The 22,457-nt window shown below is 40.4% G+C and overlaps 1 protein-coding gene across 5 annotated transcripts in view; it reads left to right on the top strand.

The window, feature by feature from the left end:
* USP34 (ubiquitin specific peptidase 34) overlaps positions 1–22,457 on the top strand; it is a 247,534-nt gene that overhangs the window by 110,435 nt on the left and 114,642 nt on the right. For all 5 annotated transcript variants that reach the window (XR_012903003.2, XM_075925544.2, XM_075925543.2 and 2 more), the window contains 11 exons: positions 165–264; positions 454–613; positions 1,075–1,201; positions 1,304–1,451; positions 8,420–8,520; positions 13,178–13,387; positions 14,940–15,065; positions 16,805–16,927; positions 17,054–17,137; positions 17,577–17,663; positions 22,153–22,353. Coding sequence is in view for 4 of the 5 variants with exons in the window: in XM_075925544.2 (XP_075781659.2) it covers positions 165–264; positions 454–613; positions 1,075–1,201; positions 1,304–1,451; positions 8,420–8,520; positions 13,178–13,387; positions 14,940–15,065; positions 16,805–16,927; positions 17,054–17,137; positions 17,577–17,663; positions 22,153–22,353 (1,467 nt within the window). In the remaining variant the exon portion in view is untranslated. The remainder of the gene's footprint in view (positions 1–164; positions 265–453; positions 614–1,074; positions 1,202–1,303; positions 1,452–8,419; positions 8,521–13,177; positions 13,388–14,939; positions 15,066–16,804; positions 16,928–17,053; positions 17,138–17,576; positions 17,664–22,152; positions 22,354–22,457) is intronic.

Raw genomic sequence — 22,457 nt, 5'->3', positions numbered from 1 at the left:
TCAGGTGATCATGTCCCACCCATTCAGGGCTTGACTAAATCACAATATTCTATGGGAGCATCTACAGTACTAGCAGGTAGAGACAAGGTGTAAATGTCTCAAACTGGGGAGAGATGATTCTCAGTAGGAAAATAATTGTGACAATTTTTTTCATTTGTCAACAGTTGTGTGGTATGGACCAATTCTGGGGCATTGCTTTAAGAGCACAGTCTGGTGATGTCAGTCGAGCAGCTATCCAGTATATCAATTCTTATTATATAAATGGTAAGACTTCTCACTTTTATTTATACTGCTGTACTAAAATCCAAGGAATATTGTACAAGTAACCTTTTAATCACTTTTTGTTTAAAAAACAGTGTTTTTTAAAATTTTTATCTGTTGTAAACTTGAGTACTAAAAACTTGAAGTTTTCAGGACATTCATTACCTAGTTTCTTGAATATCTGTCTTGCAGGAAAAACAGGTCTGGAAAAAGAACAAGAATTTATTAGCAAGTGCATGGAGAGCCTTATGATAGCTTCCAGTAGTCTTGAACAAGACTCCCACTCAAGCCTCACTATAATTGAAAGAGGACTTTTAATGCTGAAGACGCACCTTGAAGCTTTTAGAAGGAGGTAAATGATTTCTTCAGTGTATTTTGAGTTAGGATTTATTGTAATTTTCCTATTATTTGTACTGAATAGAAATTTCAGTTGAGTGAAATAATGAAAAATAGATGTAAATCATTCATTTGGTTTTGTCTGAGTAAAATGATAATACATATTTAGCAAATATTGTGTATGAGGCTTAGTCCATTAAAGGTTTTTGGCAAGGGGAAAAAAAGGGTGGTTACCTTTTTTTCCTGTTTCATGTGTATAAAAATGTAGAAAGTTTGATTTTTTTTTTTTAATTTAAGCAATCTCAAGAATACAAAATATTTGTCTTTTTATGTGGGCATCTCTGCAAAATCAGAGAAGTAGAGTTAGAAGTGTTCTCAGCTTTCTTGTATTCGTACTGTTTGTCAGGCACTTTGAGCTAAACAGATGTTAACAAAAACATTTGGTGTTTTATGTGTCATTTTTATATGCTTCTTAAGGTTTGCATATCATCTGAGACAGTGGCAGATTGAAGGCACGGGTATCAGCAGTCACTTAAAGGCACTTAGTGATAAACAGTCATTACCACTAAGAATTGTATGTCAGCCAGCTGGACTTCCTGACAAGGTAGTTAAAAGAACTATGGTTTTCAAAATAGATTTTATTCCTCGATCATTGTTTTATAACATGCATTGTTCATTCTGAAAAAATGTGTGCATTGTGTTTCAGATGACTATTGAAATGTATCCTAGTGATCAAGTGGCGGATCTAAGGGCTGAGGTTACCCATTGGTATGAAAATTTGCAGAAAGAACAAATAAATCAGCAAGCTCAGCTTCAGGAGTTTGGCCAAAGCAGTCGGAAAGGAGATTTCCCTGGTAAGTTATACAGTATTCTTAGCCTTAGCTTATGCGTGACTCATTAATCATCCATAGAGGTTGAAAGATGATTCTTTGAGAATAGATTAGGGTATCTGGAAAAAATAGCAAGTATCACTGTTGGTTTTATTCCATTTGTTCTATTTATTTCATAACTAGTATCAGCCTGTCACAATTAATTATTAATCAGTGCTTTGTGAGTGTTACCATTTCTTTAAGCAGAGAGAGAATTCAGATGTGATAAGGAGTATGCACTACTTACACATGATTTTTCAAATTGTGATTTTTGTTTCTTGTAACTTTCATTTTTCCTTCCATCATTAACTTCTCCTTTCCTTGTTCCCCTTATTGTTTTTATTCATTTTATTATGTCTTATTTAGTTTTTAAACTCCTCTGGGTGAAGTCCCATCTCATATTTTGTGAAGTGCCATGATCATATTTATAGCTCTGTATAGGTAATTATTTAGGACTCAGAACATGTTGGGCTCACAAATATGGATTTACTTGCCATTAGGTACAAGTTTCTTTATGGCATCTTTCAGTCTTTTTGCTGTTTTGTTAAGATAGTTAATTTATTACTGAACATCCTGTTGCCAGATTGATCAAGTGTTTATTAAGACCTTCCTCTTTATCCTTCTTCAAGATTTTCCTTTTCCAGGACACCTACAAAAACTTGACATTGTTTAGACTGCTGATGTGCTGAGACCATAGCTTGTTGTGCAGACCAATGATTCCGATTATATACTTATAGTCCCAGATTGTATCTCTTGTTTTGTACTTGGACTGTGAGATCTTTGTTGCAAGACCCATGTTGCTGTTATATAGCAACTAGCACAGTGATGTCCTGGTGCATCAGTGGAGCTTCAATTAATAAATAGGAATAATGTTAATAATTGTACAAGTTAAACAAATGCTTACTTGAGCACAGGATTTGGACTGGTGTGAAACAGTTGATAATACCATTTTCTCATTAAACAGGAATATTTTAATCTTTCCCCTCTTATTTATGCCTGATATTAAAGAAACTAATTACTTTAGCCATGTCTATTTAATGTACTAGTATTTTAAAGCTCCTACTAAATTCAGCTTGTCTATATTAGGAAATTCTGAAATGGGTGCGTTGCCTTTCTAATTAAGGTGGAAATTCAAGTTGTATTTCGTTCAAGTTTCAATAAAATTTAAAGCATCTTCATTCATGGTGACAAAACATGTAAATATTTTCACTATCCTCCTCCTTATGGGGCCAAATCCTCGCATCCTTAAGGAGTTTTTTTTTTACTCATTTCTTTCATGGGGAGTTTACTTGATTTTAGGGACTGAGTAAAAACTAAGTGAATATTTCAGGAGTTGACTCTAGTACTTTAAGTACAAGATATGTGCTCATATCTTTTATTCTTTGAATAATGGTCTCTATTGTATTCCACTGATGGTAATGCACAAGTGCCATGCCTCTGGAGACAACTTTGCAAGGCAGTAGTAACCCGTCAGTCCACACTTGTGCCCTTGTTTCGCCTCATGATTTCACCTGAGGTATTAAAGGGCAGGGAAGACCAGCTTCGCTTCCAGTTCCTTCTGACTGCTGCATGTTCTGAATTGAAGCATCTGCTGGTCTCACGCCCTTGGTGATGCACTTTCCAGACTTTACAGAAAAACTGGTTTTGTGTCTATATGTAGTCAAAGTTTTGTTTTTGTGGTAGTTTTAGTGTTTGTAGTAGTTTTAGGATTTATGACATTGGGATACAGCTTCAGTTGCTTCTTGTCACTCCTCCCTCCCTCACCCTTCCTGCCACTGCAGTACCTGTGTCTTGGTACTGAGTTATTCTGTGCTTCCTGTCCTCTCACATTTTCAATCCGCAATGAGCTCCAGTACTGTCTGTGCTGCTTGGGGGAAGCTCATGCTGCATATAGATACTATTGATGTGAAAATGCAACTATATCCATGGTTAACAGTGAGTCTGGGTTCATCAGTTAATGTGCGTGGTTACACACAGGCTTCTGGTATGCGGAGGGAGCTGGCTTAAAAGCTGGCAAGCTGCCTGCCCCTCTACACTGTTGCCTCTGTATCAGAGACAGCAGTACAGGGTGGGGAATGGGGGGCGACAGTGCGGCAGGAGCCGGTACACCCAGGGAGCTGGCTTAAAAGCTGGCTCCTCACATGCACTGGATCAGAGGGAGCTGAATGCCGCCTTGCGAGTAACCATGTAACCGCTGAAATTTTCACTGGTTACGCAGTTACTTAATTAAACACAATTTAACATCCCTAATAGGTGCAGGATCTGCTTCTCCTTGCCTGCTCTCACTCAGGCAGACTGGGCCCTCCACTTAAGATGCATGTCATGGAGGTAGCCATGGAACCACAGTCAAATCCTGCCTGGGGAACCCTCTCTGTACCTGGCCTGATTGTCCAGGAGTGCAGTATCCCAATGCAGTTCCACTGGTACCAGTGCTATGGATCCTGCACTGGAACCTAGCAATGAGTCACATAAGCATGGCTGTATGTCTTCCTCTAGATCCAAGAAAGATGCTGCATTGTTCATGAGTTCCAGCCTCCAAGGAGCAATGTGTTCTAGGGCCCACAAGTGTGGCAAGAAGTAGCATTGCTTGCCAGGTGTACCAGTCCTGGTTCCTTAACATCGTAACTCATTTGCTTCAGTTCTGCCAATGTCCAGTGTCTTGTTGGTCCAGAGACAGGTTCCCTCCACAGACTGAGTGCTGTTTGATGCTGGAGAGACTCCACTGTGTTCCTGGACCTTATCAGCTATTTGCCCTAGAAGGAGTGAGATCTCCACATGCTTTGGTTCACTTGCCTACTAAGAGGGCTCTCTCCTCTACATAGAATCTTCAGCCCTCTGTGCATCCTGTGATTGCTAGACATTTATAAGGCAGAGCCCAAACAAAAATGTTATCGTCCGCTGTCTACACAATGCTACAGAGCTCCCTGTTTCTACCACCTGTGAGCCTCCCCAGAAGTGATAAAAGGTATGAAGAGCCCATCTGAGTGGTCCTCCACTCTATTTTCATATAAGCAATATTTCTGTGTGTATCTAGAGTGCTGTCAGTGACTTTGTACCCCAGTGCTCTTGTCAGTCACCCTTCTCAGGGGTCATCTCAAATTCTTTCTGCCAGCAATGGAGTACAATAACAAACAGATCCTAGATGTCATTCGATGTGGCTATGTGATTGAATGTGACTCTACCTCCTCCACATCCTCTACAATGGTCCCATCTCAGAGACTGCTCTCATGACAGTATCCATTCCATTGGATACTACAGAAGAGCAGTGGAATCTATCTCTGCAGATTTTCAGGGCACAGGGTTCTTGTCTTCCCCTACCTGGATGCCTTGCTGCCTAGGTCCTTCTCCTCCCTGAAGATGAGTGTGAAAATTGAAAAATTGACTCTGCACCCTATGGAATCCCTGGAATTCATTCCTGCATCCACTGATGCAACCTTCACATATGTGTATTTGCTGAAGGACATGTTCCTGCCACTACTGGATCAAATCATTTCAATGACATCCAGCCAGAACTTCTCTCCCACTCCATGGTCACATGGCAGTGTGCATATATGTCAAGGCCTTTATTTGATTGATGGCTTCCACTGTCTACAATTGTGGCTGTTCTCCTATGCACAGCCATGAACATCATTTTCACCATTCCAACAGAAATCATCTTGTCCTTTCGCGTATGGGCAGATCTACTCAAAGTTTGTTCCAGAATGCCCTTTCTTCCATCTTCTCCAAGTGTGATGATTGTAAAGTATATCTCTCTTGACTGCTGGAGCTCTGACATGGGAGGTCACATGACACAAGTAACTTGGAATGTTTGGGAAGTCAGGATGCACATGTACATTCTGGAACTTATGCAGGGCACGCCATGAATTTTTACCATCCATCCACTCGCATTATGTTGTTATGCCAGATACGAATATTGTTACTTAATACATTAAACAATCAGAGGCAAAAGACGTCCAGCACTGTGTGTGGAAGTGGTATGACTCTGGAAAGTGGTACACTGTTGGTTAAATACTATTGTTGGTGACCTATCTCCTGGGGATTTGGAATATGGTTGCTGATGCACTCAGCAGGAATTTCGTGACCAACTACAAATGGGGGTTGTGACACACAATTATCACTGATGTTTGTGGTTGTTGGGGACTCTAGTCAGCGCTCTCTTTATCTCTCATGCCAACACCAAGCATATACAGTATTGTTTCAGGGGAGGGCTTGGTGCCCATTCACGGGGTTGCAGCTTGATCATTGACAGGTCAGACCAAATCATTTACATCTTGCAGCCCCTACCACTTCTGCCCTTTGTACTTCTCAGACCGTGATAGGAGAACATAACTGTCATCCTTATTGCCCCATTCTGGTCTTGCCAATTCTGGGTTCCTCCTCTGCATGTCGAAGGATCCTCCACTCACATTGTCTTAATTAAAAGTAAATTTTACTAGAGAGTTTGACATTCCTAGAACTGGTCACACAACCCAGTGACAAGCTCAGGCATCCAAGTCCATGGATACTTTATTTTGGAAGTTTGGTTTTTGAATGAAGACTTCTGGCACGGTAATATTCATTGGCAGTGCTGCATGTCTTCTCAAGTGGTAAGAGGGACTCCACAAGTCAAATGATCATACCAAGCCAAATGGATATGTTTCACTTTCTGGGCCCAGCAGAAAGGTCTTGCTCCTTAAGCTATGTGGATCCTCATGGTCTTAGGCTACTTACTGTCTCTAATTGCCTTGGAGCTTACTCTTAGCTCCATCACGGTGCACAGAGTGTCTGTCAATGCTGTCCATGTTCCCATGTGAGAAGCATTTGGTTTTCACTCACCTTTGTCTTCCTGATTATGGAAGGGCCTTTTATGCAAATACCCTTCTGTTCAGTTGTTTGCTCTTCAATGAGACCTCAGCGTAGTCCTTATGGCATTCATAAACTTGCCCTTTGAACCTCTGACCTTTTGCTCCCGGTTTCTTTTTTCCATGAAGGTTTCTTTCCTGGTCACTATTACCTGTGCAGGAAAGATTGGTGAACTGGCAAATCCTCTTTTCATCACATTGCATAAGAACAAAGTCTCACTGTGCTTGCATCCCATATTTCTATTGAAAGTGGTTTCCTGTTTCCAACCCAAGCAACCCATACATCTGTCCATCTTCTTTCCTGAACAGCAGCTTCATTTTCTTGATATACATAGGACTCTTCCCCTCCAAAGGACGAGATGTTGGATGTTTGTTGCCATAGTAGTCTGAATTCAGGGATGGATCATCTTCACCCAGAAAATCTCAGAGCGGGTTCCATAGTGTACTACGTTCTGCAATCACTTGTTATGGCAGTGCCAAGCAGGTGGGATATGGGCCCACTCCATAATAGTACAAGCATCAGTTATTGCCATGGTCCATGATATTCGACTTATGTAAGGCAGATATGTGGAGTTCAGTACAAACTTCTTTTTCCCTCACTGGTTCAAGACACTGTGACTCATTTGGTATACAAGTCCTCTGTTCTACGGTTTCATCATCATCTCCCCCTCCACGATCTAGGTACTGCTGGTTAATCACCATCCGTGAAATACAATATTAACCATCATTCGAAGAAGAGGAGGTGGCTACTTACCTTTATTCCAATTCCACCCTCCTTCACCTCTGTTTCGGATTTAGTAGATTAGTGGTGGAGAAGGAACTGAAGGCGTGGCCTGTCCTCCATGCCCTTTATCTACCAGAGTCCATGCGCGGACCGGTGGACACTACTACTTTGAGAAGTTCCCACTCCAGGCACATGCCACATGCACATAACCTCAGTGGAATATAGGTAGGGACCACACATCTCAAAGAATCCCCTGTTACAGGTAAGTAACCTCGTCACGTTTGTTTCTTTTTAATTTGCTTTATTTAGGACTGTGGCTAGTGCCTTGCCACATCATTGGGAACTTTCAGCACTTTGTGACCTTTGCCAACCATGTTTCATCACTGTTTAGATGGTGATTCCACTGGCAGGGTCTTTGTCCTTGACACAGCCTGAGCCATTACTGCACTCCAGCTTCTGCCTCTCTAATGCTATTATGCCATTCTTTCTGATGTTCACAAACAATGATTATCTGTTTTAATAGATGTCATCTGCAATTCACATTGTCTTAATTAAAAGTAAATTTTGCTAGAGAGGTCGAAGAAGAAATTATGAACAAAATATATGTTAAACACTATAATGGGGTGAGAGAGACTATTCATTGTGGAAAGTTAGTATATCAGCTCTATGCTTGATGACACTGTGTGCTAGTTTTCCTTCAAGTGTCCTCACTATGTTCACAGTCCGCTTGGAAAATGAAATCATCTTATAGCAGAATGTGGTAGAGCATAGACATTATTCTTCCACTCTGTTCCATGTGTACAAAAGCATGGCTATAAAAGGGGTGGAATAGTTCCATCTGCCACTTCTGCTCCATCCAGTCTTAATAGCAAATAGATGTGAACCTTTCTGGATCCTTCAAACCCAAATCCTTCATTTAGAAGATTATAGTGCTTTATAGTGATTTAATACTACACACTTTAGTGGTAATTAAAAGAAAATTCCTAGGACAGTCATGCCTTATTAAACTATCAGTATTTAAAATAAATGCTTTTAGAATAATTTTCCATCTTTGGAGGAACTTGATAATAGTTCCTTCTAGGTGAGTTTATTTTATTATCCCTCTCTCTTCCCCGTAAGACAGGATTTTTCCCCCTTGCCTTTTTTATTACAAGATACAATTTAATCATACTGCTAAGGAAGTAATTAAAGGCCTGATTCAGAGGTTAATGAAAAAGTCAGTGCAAAGATTCCCATTGACGTCAGGGGGCTTTGGGTCATGCCCTGTGGGCTTACATATTTTCATCAGATGGAGTGTCAATGTTAATATTAATTTTTTTTTAAAGTTATGCTTTTTAAAGTAGCCAATGAGAGAGTCCAGAAATTCACTATGTTGTGCTTTATTGTAGGTGGGCTCATGGGACCTGTGAGAATGATTTCATCTGGTCACGAACTAACAACTGATTATGATGAAAAAACACTTCATGAATTGGGCTTTAAGGATATGCAGGTATTATCAGCATGAAGATAAGACAGATATAAAAAGTTCAAGTTTTTCTTGTGTCCATTACACATATAGGTGTATGTGCTCACAAAGTGCATCAGTGCTGAAAGTTTTCCCCCTAAGCGTACATGTAGGGTAGTGCTTTTAGCACCCCCTGGAACTCCTTATAAGGGACGGGGTTGCTTCATGCTCTTCCCTCCCACAGTTTCTTCTTTCTGCCAGTGACAGTGCTGGAACCTTCTGCTGCCTCATGCAAGTTTGTTCATATCATTTGGCTGACCTACCTATTTCTTCTTTATTTTGCTATGGACAGTAGTTCTGGTAGTTAGATTTCTCCCCACAATTAAGACTCAAAACAGCTGGACTTATTAGGGTGAAAGGTCTATTCATCATCCAGTTTACAGTTCACGGTGGCAAACCAGCAAGCACTCCTTGGCCCATATGACTACAATTATGTGGCAGACTGGCCAAGTTCAAAGGGATGCTCCTGGACCCTTTGTGAAAGGAGCTCCAGAGCATCTTGCATGAAGGCATGGCTGTGGCGAGAGCAGCCTTCTAGGCAGCTTTGTGTGTAGCTGACTCGATAGCCCAAATGATGTGGCAAGTGTTCTGGCTGCTCTACTCCAGCTTGTGCTCAGAGGCTCAGCAATTGTGGCAGGACCTCCCCATTGATGGGAAAGCACTGTTTGCAGAACAAATAGACAATAAACTGCAAAGAGCCCTAGAATCTTGAGGGTTGTACAGGAATATGTCCCTGCTCTGATCCCCAAGTGGTTCAGACCTGCACAACCCCCTGGTCAAGGGAGCCATTTGCCTCATTTGACGTTCTGAAAAGACCAGGGACTACAAGAAACATCCGAGCCACCCTTCCAGTCAGGCAGGGTCATCCTGCAGTATACCAGAAGCCAAATGCCCCCTTTGAGGGTACGCTTGAGGATGACCTACTGGACTATTCTCAGGATCCAGTTTACCCTGTCGTCTTCAACTGCATTTCCCATTTCCTCCCAATTTGGAACAGCATCACCTTGGACAAAAGGATCCTCCAAACAGTAGAGGGAAGTACGGGTACATTTTGCTTTTGCTCTCCTCCCCTCACACACTTCCCTTCATTATCCCTCTTCAGGGACCTTTCTCGTGAGCATCTCCTACTACAGGGAGAACAAGGACTACTGTGACTGGGGACAGTGGAAATGATCCCGCCTCACTTCCAGAGAAAGGGGGTTTACTCCACTTCTTCTTTATCCTAAAGGCTAAAGATGGGCTATGGCAACCCCAAAAGATAAAGATGGACCTGTGCAACCTCAACAGCTACCTACAAAAGTTGAAGTTTCGCATGGTCTCCCTATCTTCCATGGTTCCCTCCCTAGATCAGGGAGACTGGTACTCTGCCCTCAACTTAAGGATGCATAATTTCACATTATAGTCTTCCCTAGACACAGACTTTTCCTCAGATTCACAGTTGGGCCCATTCATTAGTAGGTCACAGTCCTTCTCGTTGGTCTGGCAGCAGCTCCAAGAGTGGTCACCAAATATATGTTGGTGATCACCACTTACCTGAGGCACAGGGGCATAATCATATATCCATATCGGGACAATTGGCTTGACAAAATCATTCCAGTTCAGAGGTTCAACGCAGTGTCCAGGAGATGCTGTGACACTATGGGTCGTAAATCTTCTGGTGGATGCCCAGAACCCTACGCTGATCCCTGTCCAAAGAACAGAGTTCATCATGACAGACTTGATGTGAGCTTGAGCATTCCTGCATTAGAGTCCAAAACCTTTTGGGTCAAATTGTGAAGGTGTCCACATTCCCCTCATCATGACCAGGGGCACATGGCTGCATGCAGGCCTTCATATGAGAGACCCTTTCAGCAATGGCTGGTGCCAGTATATTCCAAGAGCTCAGAATGCCCTCATGGATTGCCTTAGCAGGGACTTTTCATCTCATCACATGTGGAAGTGGCCCAAAAAATCTTCCAAAACTTTCCCTGGATCGAGTTGTTCACCACTAGACAGAACAGGAAATATCACCGGTATTGTTCCCAATAAGGGGTCAACTGGCGTTCCCGCACAGTTTGTTCCTAATGTGGTCCATGGTTCTCCCATACACGTTTCCACCCATCCTACTTATCAGCCTGCTCCTGCTAAAAATCAGAATGGGTAAGGCTTGGGTAATCACAGTTGCTCCAACGTAGCCATGCCAGCGGTGGTACCCAGATCTTCTCTCCCAGGACAGTGGCCAACTTCTCCATTCCAGTCTCAAGACCTTGTCTATTGGTGTGGATGCTCCTTTGCTGACACGTGAGGAAGATCCCTGCTCAGAGGCATTCTGATGGGTCCTTCTGGGGAGCCAGAAACTATCCACAAGGTCTGCCTATCTGGCGAAGTGAATGAGGTTCTCTTGGTGGGTGTTGGAGTACAGCATTTCTCCAACACACTTGATGGTGCAAGATGTCTGTGAGTACCTGCTACACATGCAAGATTAAAGTCTCGTGCATTCCTCCATCAAGATGCATCTCACAGGTATCTCTGTGTTCCATGAGCCTGTGCTGGAGCTTTTTTTCCCCCTCCATGATATGACTGACAAATTTTTGATAGGGTTAGAACAGCTATACCTCCAGGTAAGAGACTCAGTCCCACACTGAGGTCTTAACTTGGTCCTCTCCAGGCTCACTGCACCACTCTTTGAATCACTTAGCTTGTGCTCCCTATTCCACCTATCTGAGAATGTGGCATTTCTTGTAGTAAAATCAGTGAAACATGTCTCAGAGCTTAAGGCATTGACTTCAGAACTGCCATACACGGTCTTACAAGTGTATGGTACCACTGTGGCCTTGCTTGGCCTTCCTCCTGAAAAGTCTTATTTCTTTACACATGGGCCAAGATAACTCCAAGACTCACAAGATGACAGAGGAGAGACGCCTGGATTTACAGAGAGTTCTGGCCTTTTACTTACTTTTTTGGAAGTTGACACAACTCTTTGTCCCCACTGTGGACCAAATTATGAGCCTGTTGGTGTCATTGCTGTGGATTTCTAACTGCATTACTGTGTGCATACTCACCTGCTACAACTTGGCACGGGTATCTCCACCTCAGGTTGTTTGTACTCACTCCACCAAGACCCAGGCATCCTGGGTGGCTTTCCTGTAGCATGTGCCCATCCAAGACATCTGCAGAGCTGCTGCCTGGTCCTCAGCCAGTACTTTCATGTCTCACCATGCCATCACTCAGCAGGTTAGAGATGACACTGGATTTGGCAGAGCTGTGCTTCAGTCAACACAGCAGTGAATTCCTACCTGACTTGGGGCTACTGTTTGGAGTTTGGAGTTGCCTTTGGACATGAGCAAGCAGCTGAAGAGGACAAGACAGTATCTTATGTTCATTCCATGCCCTGCCATCTTTCCTACTGTCAGAGTTCAAGTAAGAAGGAACAGAGGGTGGGGGAAGCACAGTGGCCCTTATACTGTGCCATGGAGGCACCACTCCAGGGGGTGCTAGTAGTGCTTCTGTATGGGTACTGCTAAGAGAGAATCTTCCGGCACCAGTGCACGTGGCGTACACACACACCTATATATGGAATAGACATGAGCAACACCTCTCGAACACTAGTTACGAAACGGAAGCAGTATTATCAGATGGCATGCTGCTCTTGTCATATGAAGACCAGTCAGTGTAATAGGTGTTAAAATGTGTAATTCTCTATGGCAACATCTGACTGTTTTCTAAAACAATTTTGTTATTTTCTGCTATATTGTGTTCATTCTCATTACATGCAAAATACAGTTACTGTTGGTCCCTGTTAACATATGTTTACATTCTGTTGCTCTGCTGCCTTACTGTTGTAAAAAGTAATTTGGCTTTTTTTGGGGGTGGGTTAAAAAGCCAAATTCTGGCTGTGAAGCAGTAGGCACTGAAGGATTGAAGTAAAATTTGGAACCATTTATCTTTTCTAGAGAAAAGCAGGGGTCAGTGAAAACAAAACAGCCATCAAGACTTTGCCAAGTGGTCACCAACAGGATAGCATTTCAAAGCATTTTGTCTTGAGAGCAAGGAAAAGAGGGAAGGCAACGACAACTCAGGTTGTCAGCAACTGCTTTTCTCCCTTTTGATTCTCTAATCCAAAGCATCCTGTAAACCAGCTCATAAAAGTCTAGGAATGCTATTACATCTTCATTTACTCTAATGCCTATCAAGGCTTGCAACCCAGATCAGCTTACCGCCTAAGTGGTGATTAAGCTTCTTAAGAGTGGGAATCCATCCCCAATACTTAAGAAAGATAGGCTAATGTCTACTTTGCAGGAAGAAAGGTTACCCGTACAGCCACTGCAAATAGAGAATCCAATGTTGAACAACCCCTCTGTTCATCACTTCCCCCTACCAAAAAAAGGGCAACTTTTTAATTATTCTGCTGCTGCCCTATTTCATATATACCATGTCAAGCAAAATCAAAGCAAATCCCCAGAACTTCCCCCAATTCGTTATTTTTGAAATTTGACATTCTTTTGAAATGTAGCTGAAGGATCACCAATGAAAGATACATTAGTTTCTTCCAAAACCATGTTTTTAATTCTATTTCTATTTATAAGCTGTCTCTGATTTAAAACATGGTAATTATAGTTGGGTTGTTAACAGTCTCTCTTTGTCTCCTCCTCCCCATTTCTAGATGGTGTTTGTATCCTTGGGTGCACCAAGGAGAGAGCGTAAAGGTGAAGGTGTTCAGCTTCCAGCATCTTGCCTACCTCCTCCTCAGAAGGACAACATTCCAATGCTTTTACTTTTGCAAGAGCCTCATCTTACCACTCTTTTTGATTTGTTAGAGATGCTTGCATCTTTTAAACCTCCTTCTGGTGAAGTGGTTATGGAAGATAGTGAGGTAATTTAGTGAGCTTTAATTAGGATAACTGAATATGTCTGTCCAGTTGAATTTAATTTATTCTATTTCTGTCCAATCTGTCTACTTCTGATGGCTTCTCATCATGGTATCTAAATGTCAAGATAAATCTAATATTTATATCTGCATATTTAATTTTATCCCTCTATCTATCCATCCATCTCAACCAGTGGTCACTAGCCAGTTGATGGCGATTGACTGGTCCGTCCTGGAGCTTCTCCCAGTCAATCATGATCTTCAGTGGCACGGTTGAGTTGCCACTAAGGCAAGCTTTCTCCCTGCCCTAGCCCCATACTGCTTTCTGGAACTGGCCAGCACGTCCCCATGGTTCCAGGGGAGCAATGTCTGTGAACTGCTGCAGTGTGCAGGCACTGCCGCGCAGCTCCCATTAGCTGGGGGCAATGCCTGCAGACAGGTGCAGCACTCAGAGCCATGTGCCACTCCATGGGCCGCAGGGGCATTTTGTCCCCTTCTAGGAGTGGCATGGAGCTGGAGCAGGAAGGGAGCCTGCCTCTAGCAGCTGCTCTGCTGTGCCATTGTCCAAGATAAGAGCTGCCCCCAATGCTATTGCTGAGCCCAGTGAAAGTGAGTGGTGGGGGAAAAGTGAGCAATGGTGGCGGGGGGGGGGGAGCAGTGAGGGATGGAATGAGCAGGGAGGGCTTTGGGAAAGGGGCAGAGTAGATCCTAGGTTTCCCTCAAATTCTAAAAGTGACTTGGGTGTAAGAAGGCTGACACCACTGATCTAAGCTTCTTATAATTGAAATACTGTGATCTCATGTACTAGTTGTTCTAAAAAATGTGTTGTTCTGGAACGGAAGTGTACTACATGTTGAACTACTCTGCTCTGGCATCGTCGGGACCTGATCAGTGCCGAACCAGAGAATTTGCTGAACCAGGGGAGGACAATATTGTCTAGTGGCATTACAAACACTTCAACTGCTTACCTGACTCTTAGAAGACATTTAGGGGTAAATTAAAGCTAAATAACAGCAAAGAACACAGAGTCAGAACTGGGGCTTTATGGGACTGCAGGATACTTGTGCACTCCTTGATAAGCGGACATCCAGCTAACTAAAATCATTGCCAGACCAGAGAGTGCTAGACTAGAGAGGTTCAACCTGTACTGAAAACATGTATGGTGGCTAGTAAAGGGACTTGAAGAAATATTTTTAAGGATATTTTGTAAAACTTAGCGACTCATTCATCTGTGGTATAATTTCAAATAAACCAATGGGATTTACACTGGGGACTTATTGGAATGAGTAGTTGTAAATAAATTCTGAATTTAAATACACCTGAGTCTTTGTGCATGTCCTTATAGTATAGTGCATAAAGAGACATAATTTCCTTCTATTTCATTGAAACCTAAACTATCATGCTGTATTTATAGATTTATTTCATTTAATAAACTTAAATTTGAGAGTGAATTGCTTTTGTTTAAAATATAAATAAACTTCAAACTGTAAAATATCAGTGAGGTTGCTTTTATTAAGAAACTGTTAATAATAATAATAGATTTTTTTATATATAATAGAGTGCAAGATGCGAAGAACTCCATCTCCATGCAGAAAATCTGTCCAGGCGTGTCTGGGAACTGTTAATGCTTCTGCCTACATGTCCTAACATGTTACAGGCATTCCAGAATATTTCAGATGAACAGGTCAGCCAACAGTATTTGTTTTAAATACATGTAATCTTCAATGTAGTAAGACTTTTTACAGTAGAATTTTTACAGTGTACCCAAAATTGAATTATCGTCAATCCAACAGTTATTTAAAAAAACTGATTTCTGCAAGGAATGTCATTGACATGAATGAAAGACAGAGTAATTTCACTAATAATACAACAGGACAGGTCTTAGAGACAGATATATTCTCTAGTTTTGCGTTGGACATAGTGAGAAAATAAAGAGGGGTTCATTTTTACCTATTCATCTCTTTGTTGAAATAAACATAAGCCTGCCACTTTCCTAATTTAGTTTCCTGATTTGTGCCTTTAAAGTTGTAATTTTTTTTAAATCAAGAATGAAATAAGTAAAATGATTAGCGAATGTTATCTTTAGTAACTTAATTGCGTCATGTTGAAATTAATTTAATAAATCTGCTAATGTACACAGCAACATGAAACAATGTATTTATTTTCAAGTCTATTGTAGGTGTAATTATAAAAGTACATAACTGTAGATATACTGAATGCTAAAGCAATCCTCTTTAACTCTAGCCTGCAAATTTTTTGTGGCTTTAAAACTGAGTCGTATGTTGTTTGCCTTCTAGTGTGCCTTGTTTTAACTCTCTCACTCCAGCTTTGCATAATTATAAAATACAGCAACAAAACTCGACTGTCCTGGGTGTGTTTAGATCTGGGTGTACATAGATACACACAGAGCCAGGGACATAACCTAGTGGGGCAGCGGGCAACCCTCCCCCCCCACATCGGACCTGCCCTGGGGGGTCTCTCACTTTTCCCACCAGGCGCTGGGGCGCATCCACAAAGCAGCCGTTAACAGTCTGGGCACAGGACTCTGAACATTAAATTTGGCAGACACGTGTCCCCACCTCCTCCTTGATCCTGTTTGCAGGGCAAAATCCTGGACGTTTTTAGCCATTTAAAAAACCTGGCCTGACTTAGGTTTAAGAAGTGAAAAGGACGACATGTCAGAGAAAAAACGGATGTATGGTAACCCTAAATAAGTTATCTATTCTCTGCTGTGCTGACCAGCAGCCATCACACCTTTTACAATTTTTAAATGGCAATAAGGAGGTTCTGCCAAGATTAAGTAAAGGACAATATATAGTGGGGGAAGGAGAGGGAATACTGTAATGTAATCCAAATGTACACGTTTAAAATATAACTTAAATTGTGTAGATATGATAGTTTGTAACTGTGCAAGCTAGAATAGGATCTGTTTTACACATGCCACAGCTTTCTGGATAATGCTCCATTCAGACTAAATTTTTGCATCAACAGTTTGAGTCCAAAGGTGAACTGTTTTGGAACACGAACAAAATGTGCTTGCTTATTTATAGTTACTGAAATACGAATAAATATTTTTAACCTTCAAAGTGCATCTTAAGACTTTTTTTTAAAGTAAAGGTTTATCTTTCCATTTGGAATTGCATGTTGAATATTCTCACTAGGGTTAAAATGTTTTTAAAATTGTTTTGCATGTGCTCTAGTAATTTTTAGTTAATACTGAGTTAATTGCACTTCTGTACTTATATCTAATGCAATTTGTCTATCTGAATAATTTATCTGAAACATTTTTGGTAACTGTAATATTTATTACTAATTTAAAGATATGTAAAAAACAAATGACTTGCCATTTTCTCTTTAAAAATTCTGTTGTTGCCTCTATGGTCAGATCAGCATTGGATTTAATTTTCTTAACTGTTTTCCAAGGGTAATGATGGATTTAGTTGGAAAGATCTCCTGCGACTAAAAAGTGCCCATAAACTCTTGTATGCCCTTGAAATCATTGAAGCTTTGGGCAAACCCAACAGAAGAATAAGGCGAGAATCTACGGTAATATAAGTTCACATATAGTAGAAAAATAAGTATTTTTTGTTTCTAAATCCAAATTTTCTTAATTAATTATTTAGTACTTAAAATTCTAGTAATATAGTAATTTCTTTTTCTGTTTATTCTCAGGGAAGTTATAGTGATCTTTATCCAGACTCGGATGATTCTAGTGAAGATCAAATAGAAAATAGTAAAAACACCTGGAGCTGCAAGGTTTGGTTTACTTGAGTATTTTGTAATATATGGTGTAGTTTTTTTTTCAAAATGACAGAAATTAAAAGTTCTTTTAAGATAGTACGAGCTTTCAGTATTTTGTTTCACTCCTTGGAGTCTCTTGATCTCAAGGTCATATTTTTAGCACAGAATACTTTGTGCATTAGGACGGTGTCAGGAAATCCGAATTACTGGGGTAAATGATTAATGAAAAATAAAATTAATTTCTAACTTCTGTGTTTTTTCCAAAAAATCAAGCCTCTTAGTTTATTACATTTTTATACAGTTTTTTCTTGTGTCCTTCAAAAAAATTGTCACTGCATAATTTATCCAGTGTTTTATTTCTGATTTTTAATTGTGTAATTTATAATTGAAACAAGGACTTTTAAACACACATTATGTATCTGATTTTTCTTACGTTGTTGTAATTTACTTACAGTTTGTTGCTGCTGGAGGGCTTCAACAATTGTTAGAAATTTTTAATTCTGGAATTCTAGAGCCGAAAGAGCAAGAACCATGGACTGTGGTAGGTGATAAGTTATTATTTTACCCAGCTATAAGGAAGCAATCCCATTTGAGAGCTTCTATTGCTATCAGCCTTTGTTAGCCTCTATAGTCTAAACTTCCGGCAACATCTGTGGTCTGGCATTCCCATGGGTGCTCCTGAGCTGGAGCACTCATGGAGAAAAACCAGGCTTCACGTTTAGCAACTTCTCCTTCCACCCTCCCAGAACTTCCAGAACACTGCAAATGAGCAATTTGAAGTATTCAGTCTCGGGGGGAGGACTGGAGATGGGGGCAGGTGCTCAGGGGAAGAGGTAGGGTGTGGCTCTGGAGCCTGGTAGCCTCATGGCTTGGTTCATTGTCATGGGGTTGTGCTCCTGGCCCTGTCCGCGGGGCTCTGCAGCCGCCCTGCCTCTTTGTCCAAGTGTTTCTCCCCTCCCCCAGTCCCTGGTTGGTCATATCCCAAGGGTGCCAGGCCAGAGTTACAATTTGTACCTTTTTTGTTAATTTAAAAAAAAAAAAGAAAAAGAAAAAAGAGAAGAAATGAAAAATATACTATTAATTTTGAAAAGTGTTGAATATAAGCCAGGTATTGGGCATTGAAACTTGTTTGCCGAGTGCTTCCATCTGTAATCGGTACAGACCAGCTGCTAACTTGATGATAGTAAACACTAACTGCAGAATATAGTATTTTTTTTTTTCATAAAATGTAAAATGTTGGAATGATACAATTTTAATCTACCTTTTAAAAACATTATTGCTTTTATGCTTCTGACTTTTTACTGGTTTTGTGACTTTATTTATTTATTTTATTTATTTATTTCTGTAGTCCTAAGAAAATGTGATCTTTTGTTGACCTAAAAGATAACATAGTTCCCCTCACTAACTCTCAGATTGGAAACTAATTTTTGGAGTGAGGCCTTGTATTCATGCATGCAGAGCTGTGCATCTGCACAGATCTGATTGTAATATCAGAGCTTAAGTTTGCAATAACGTGGTCAGAATGTTGGATAACAAAAATATATTCAAAAGAGGAGTTGTTGGGTAGTTTTAAGGGGAAACCTATTTTTTTCAAACTGACTTTAAAGAAATAGTGCATTTATTTCTTGGTACACAGTCCATTCTTGGCATTGAGAAAAATCACTACCACCACAGTCAAGGGCTTAAAAGGAAAATTCCCTAACTGCACATTGGTGTTAGTCCATTTCATATATTTTGTTAATTCATTCCATTTTGTTTCCATTTTCACCAGAAAGTTTAGTAGTGATTGGATATCTAACATAGTGAATGCCAGAGAAAATGAGGGAATATCTGAGGCTAAAAGAGGGAAAGAACAAGTTAAAAATTACTTAGACAAGTTTGATGTCTTCAGGTTGCCAGGTCCTCATGAAATACATCCAAGAGTACGCAAGGTATTGGCTGAGTAGATGTCTGAGCCATTAGCAATTATCTTTGAAAACTGGGATAGATTCCAGAAGACTGGAAAAAGGCAAATATAGAGCCAATCTATAAAAGGGGGATAAACACAACCTGGGAGAACTTCAGATAATTTGCAAATGCCTAGAAGTTAATAAGGTGATAATTTACAATCAGCATGGATTTGCCAGGATTACATCAAACCAATAGCTTTCCTTGACAGGGTAACTGCATTGTGGAAGCAGTAGATGTGTTATATACTGATTTTTAGTAAGGCTTTTAACACTATCACAAGTGATCTTCTCTTAAACAAACTAGAGAAATACAACCCAGAAGGAGCTACTATAAAACAGGTTCATAACTTCTCTCTGGGAATGGTTTTCCAACCAGTTATTGGTGATTCACAGTCAGGATGGAAGAACTTAAGTGGAGGTTCTGTAGGGATTGGTTTTAAGATGACATAATATCCATAATATACATAATAGCATGGAGAGTGCACCTATAAAGTTTGCCGATGATAACAAGCTGTGAGGAGCTGCAAGTGCTTTTGAGAATAGGATTACAATTCAAAATGATCTGAACAAAGTGGAGAAATATTCTGAAGTAAATAGGATGAAATACTATGAGGACAAATGCAAAGTACTCCACTTAGGAATGAACAATCTTTTGCTCACTTACAAAATGAGTAATGACTACCTAGGAAGGATTACTGTTTAAAGAATTTGAGTGTCATAGTAGATAAGCTAACTATGAATCAATGGTGTAACATTGTTGCTTAAAAAAGCAAACATCATTCTGGTGTGTATTAGCAAGAGGATTGTAAACAAGACACAAGAACTAATTCTGTCCCTCCTACTCCATACTGTTAAGGCCTTAACTGGATTATTATGTCAAGTTCTGGATACCACATTTCAGGAAGGATGTAGACAAATTGGAGAAAGTTCTGAGGAGAGCAACAAAAATGATAAAAAGATCTAGAAAACATGATCTCTGAGGAAAGATTGAAAAAATTGTATGTGTTTAGTCTGGAGAAGAAAATACTGAAGGGGGGGGCAGGAGACAACAGATTTCAAGTACATAAACGTGTTATAAAGAGGAGGGAGAAAAATTGTTCTTATTAGCCTCTGAGAATAGGACAAGAAGCATTGGGCTTAAACTGCAGCAAGGGAGGTTTAGGTTAGATTTTAGGAAAAACTTCCTGTTTAGATAGTTAAGCATTTGAATAATTTTCCAGGGCAGGTTGTGAAATCTCCATCACTAGAAGTTCTTAAGAACAGGTTAAACACCTGTCAGGGATGGGATAATACTTAGTCTTGCCATGAGTGAAGGGGACTGTGCTGGAAGTCCCCTTGAGGGTCTTTCAAGTCCTTTGATTCTATCTGTATCTATCATCACTGTTCATCTATCAATTAGTGTGAGAGAAATGTACCTTGGATATTACATTGGAGTTTGGATTTCTTATCTGTTTATGTTCATTAGATGGAGTTTGTTTTTATTTTTGTGTTCAATGTGAGCATTTTATTAATATAAACTGTCATGATGAGTGTGTGTTTCAGTACTTGGGATATTTAAAGATAAATAAAAACTATTTTTACAGGAGAATAATATTTTGAGCTTTGGTTTTTCAGTTGTCTTTCTAATCCGTGTAAATACTTGTATAAATACACTTCTCTAGTTCTCTCATGATGCTTAATACCTGCTGGTTCTCTCTAGAATAGTGTTAGGAGAAGGGAGATGCTGTGTCTTTCTCTCAATTCCAAGCATAAGCTGAAGATTCTATTGCTGTCTTAGTTGATCTTCCATTTAGGTTTGTTGAACAGAAGTATCAAGGCAAAAGTCACTAATCCTGTAAATAAATATTCTAGTGTAGATTCCTGCACCTGTGCAAAGTGTTACAGACTCTGTGGGGTTCTGTATAGGTGTAGGGAGCTATGCTAGTGTATGTGTATGATAGGACCCTGTTATTGTGTTAGTTTAATTTCTAAGATACTATAACTGCTGGTTGTGCTGTACAAAAGTGTATGCAGCAGTAATAGTCTATATGAGATGAAACCATTGGAGATCAGAGTGCTAAGAGGAAAGAAAATCAGAAAGTTCTGAGTGAATCAGATGTTTTCATTTTTTTAGAGATATTACAGTCAAAGGTGCCATTTTGGGAGGTAGTAGCTGTGCGCTCCAGGACGCGGCTTACTTTTCATCCCATTCCCCAGACTGTCAGCGAGTGAGGGGAAAGTGCTGGTATTCCGTGCATGCCTCTCACACCTGGCTGGTAAAGGGAGATCACCAACTAGACATGAGAGGCACGCACGGAACGCAAGCACTTTCCCCTCACTCCCTAAGGCTACGTCTAGACTGGCCTCTAATTCCGGAAGAGTCATGAAAGCAGGTAAGTCAGAATAGGAATCAAGTAGGAATAAGAGATCCTCCGGAAAAGGGCTTTATTCCGGAGGATCGCGCCAGTCTAGACGTTTTTTCCGGCTTTTCCCCAAGCCGGAAAAAAAGCGGCAGACATGTTTATTTAAATCCCGCGGGGGATATTTAAATCCCCCGCGGATTTCCCTATTCTGACTTACCTGCTTTGCATGACTTTTCCGGAATTAGGGGCCAGTCTAGACGTAGCCTTAGTGTCCAGGGAAGGAGATGAAAAGCAAGCTGTGTCTTGGAGCGCATGACTGCTGCCTCTCCTACCCTCCCAAAATGGCGCCCTTGATTATAGTACAAAATGGTATTTTAATATAATTTGTCTCCACATAAATAATTGTTTAATTTAAAACAGTAAAAACCATGTGAAATATAGCCTTGCAAAGTAAATGTAAGTGCCAGAAAATGCTGTAGACTGTAAAATTGAATTATATACTCAGAATATCATTCGTCTCATAACTGCACCTGTAATTTGGACTAGTTCTGATAGAGAAGATTTTAATACCAGCCCTAGTTTCTTTAATGTCTAGTGCAGATTTTGTTAGCTCTTCCAATTAGTGCTTTAGTTGTTAGCTTTGTAGCTCATTTAAGTTTTGTGTTTCAAGTTCAAAATTAGAAAAAGAAATACCAGAATTTGTGGAAAAAGGAAAATTAATTTTTTTTCTTACCCACAGTGGCAGCTAGACTGTCTTGCTTGCCTGCTGAAGTTGATATGCCAATTTGCAGTAGATCCCTCAGATTTGGATTTAGCTTATCATGATGTCTTTGCCTGGTCTGGTATAGCAGAAAGCCACAGGAAAAGAACTTGGCCGGGCAAATCAAGGAAGACTGGAGGAGATCATGTAAAGGGCCTTCATATTCCTCGTCTCACAGAGGTAAGAAACAAATTATATGTACGTGCACATACTTGCATGCTGTAGGTTCCCTTTTATTAATCAAAGAGGGGTGAAGTATAAAACATTATTTTTAATTAAATGAG

This window comes from Pelodiscus sinensis, chromosome 3 (genome assembly GCF_052426305.1).
Source record: "Pelodiscus sinensis isolate ZL-2025 chromosome 3, ASM5242630v1, whole genome shotgun sequence".
NCBI classification, from domain to species: domain Eukaryota; kingdom Metazoa; phylum Chordata; order Testudines; family Trionychidae; genus Pelodiscus; species Pelodiscus sinensis.
The sequence above is the reverse complement of the archived record's forward strand: the minus strand, read 5'-3'. Positions and strand labels throughout refer to the sequence as shown.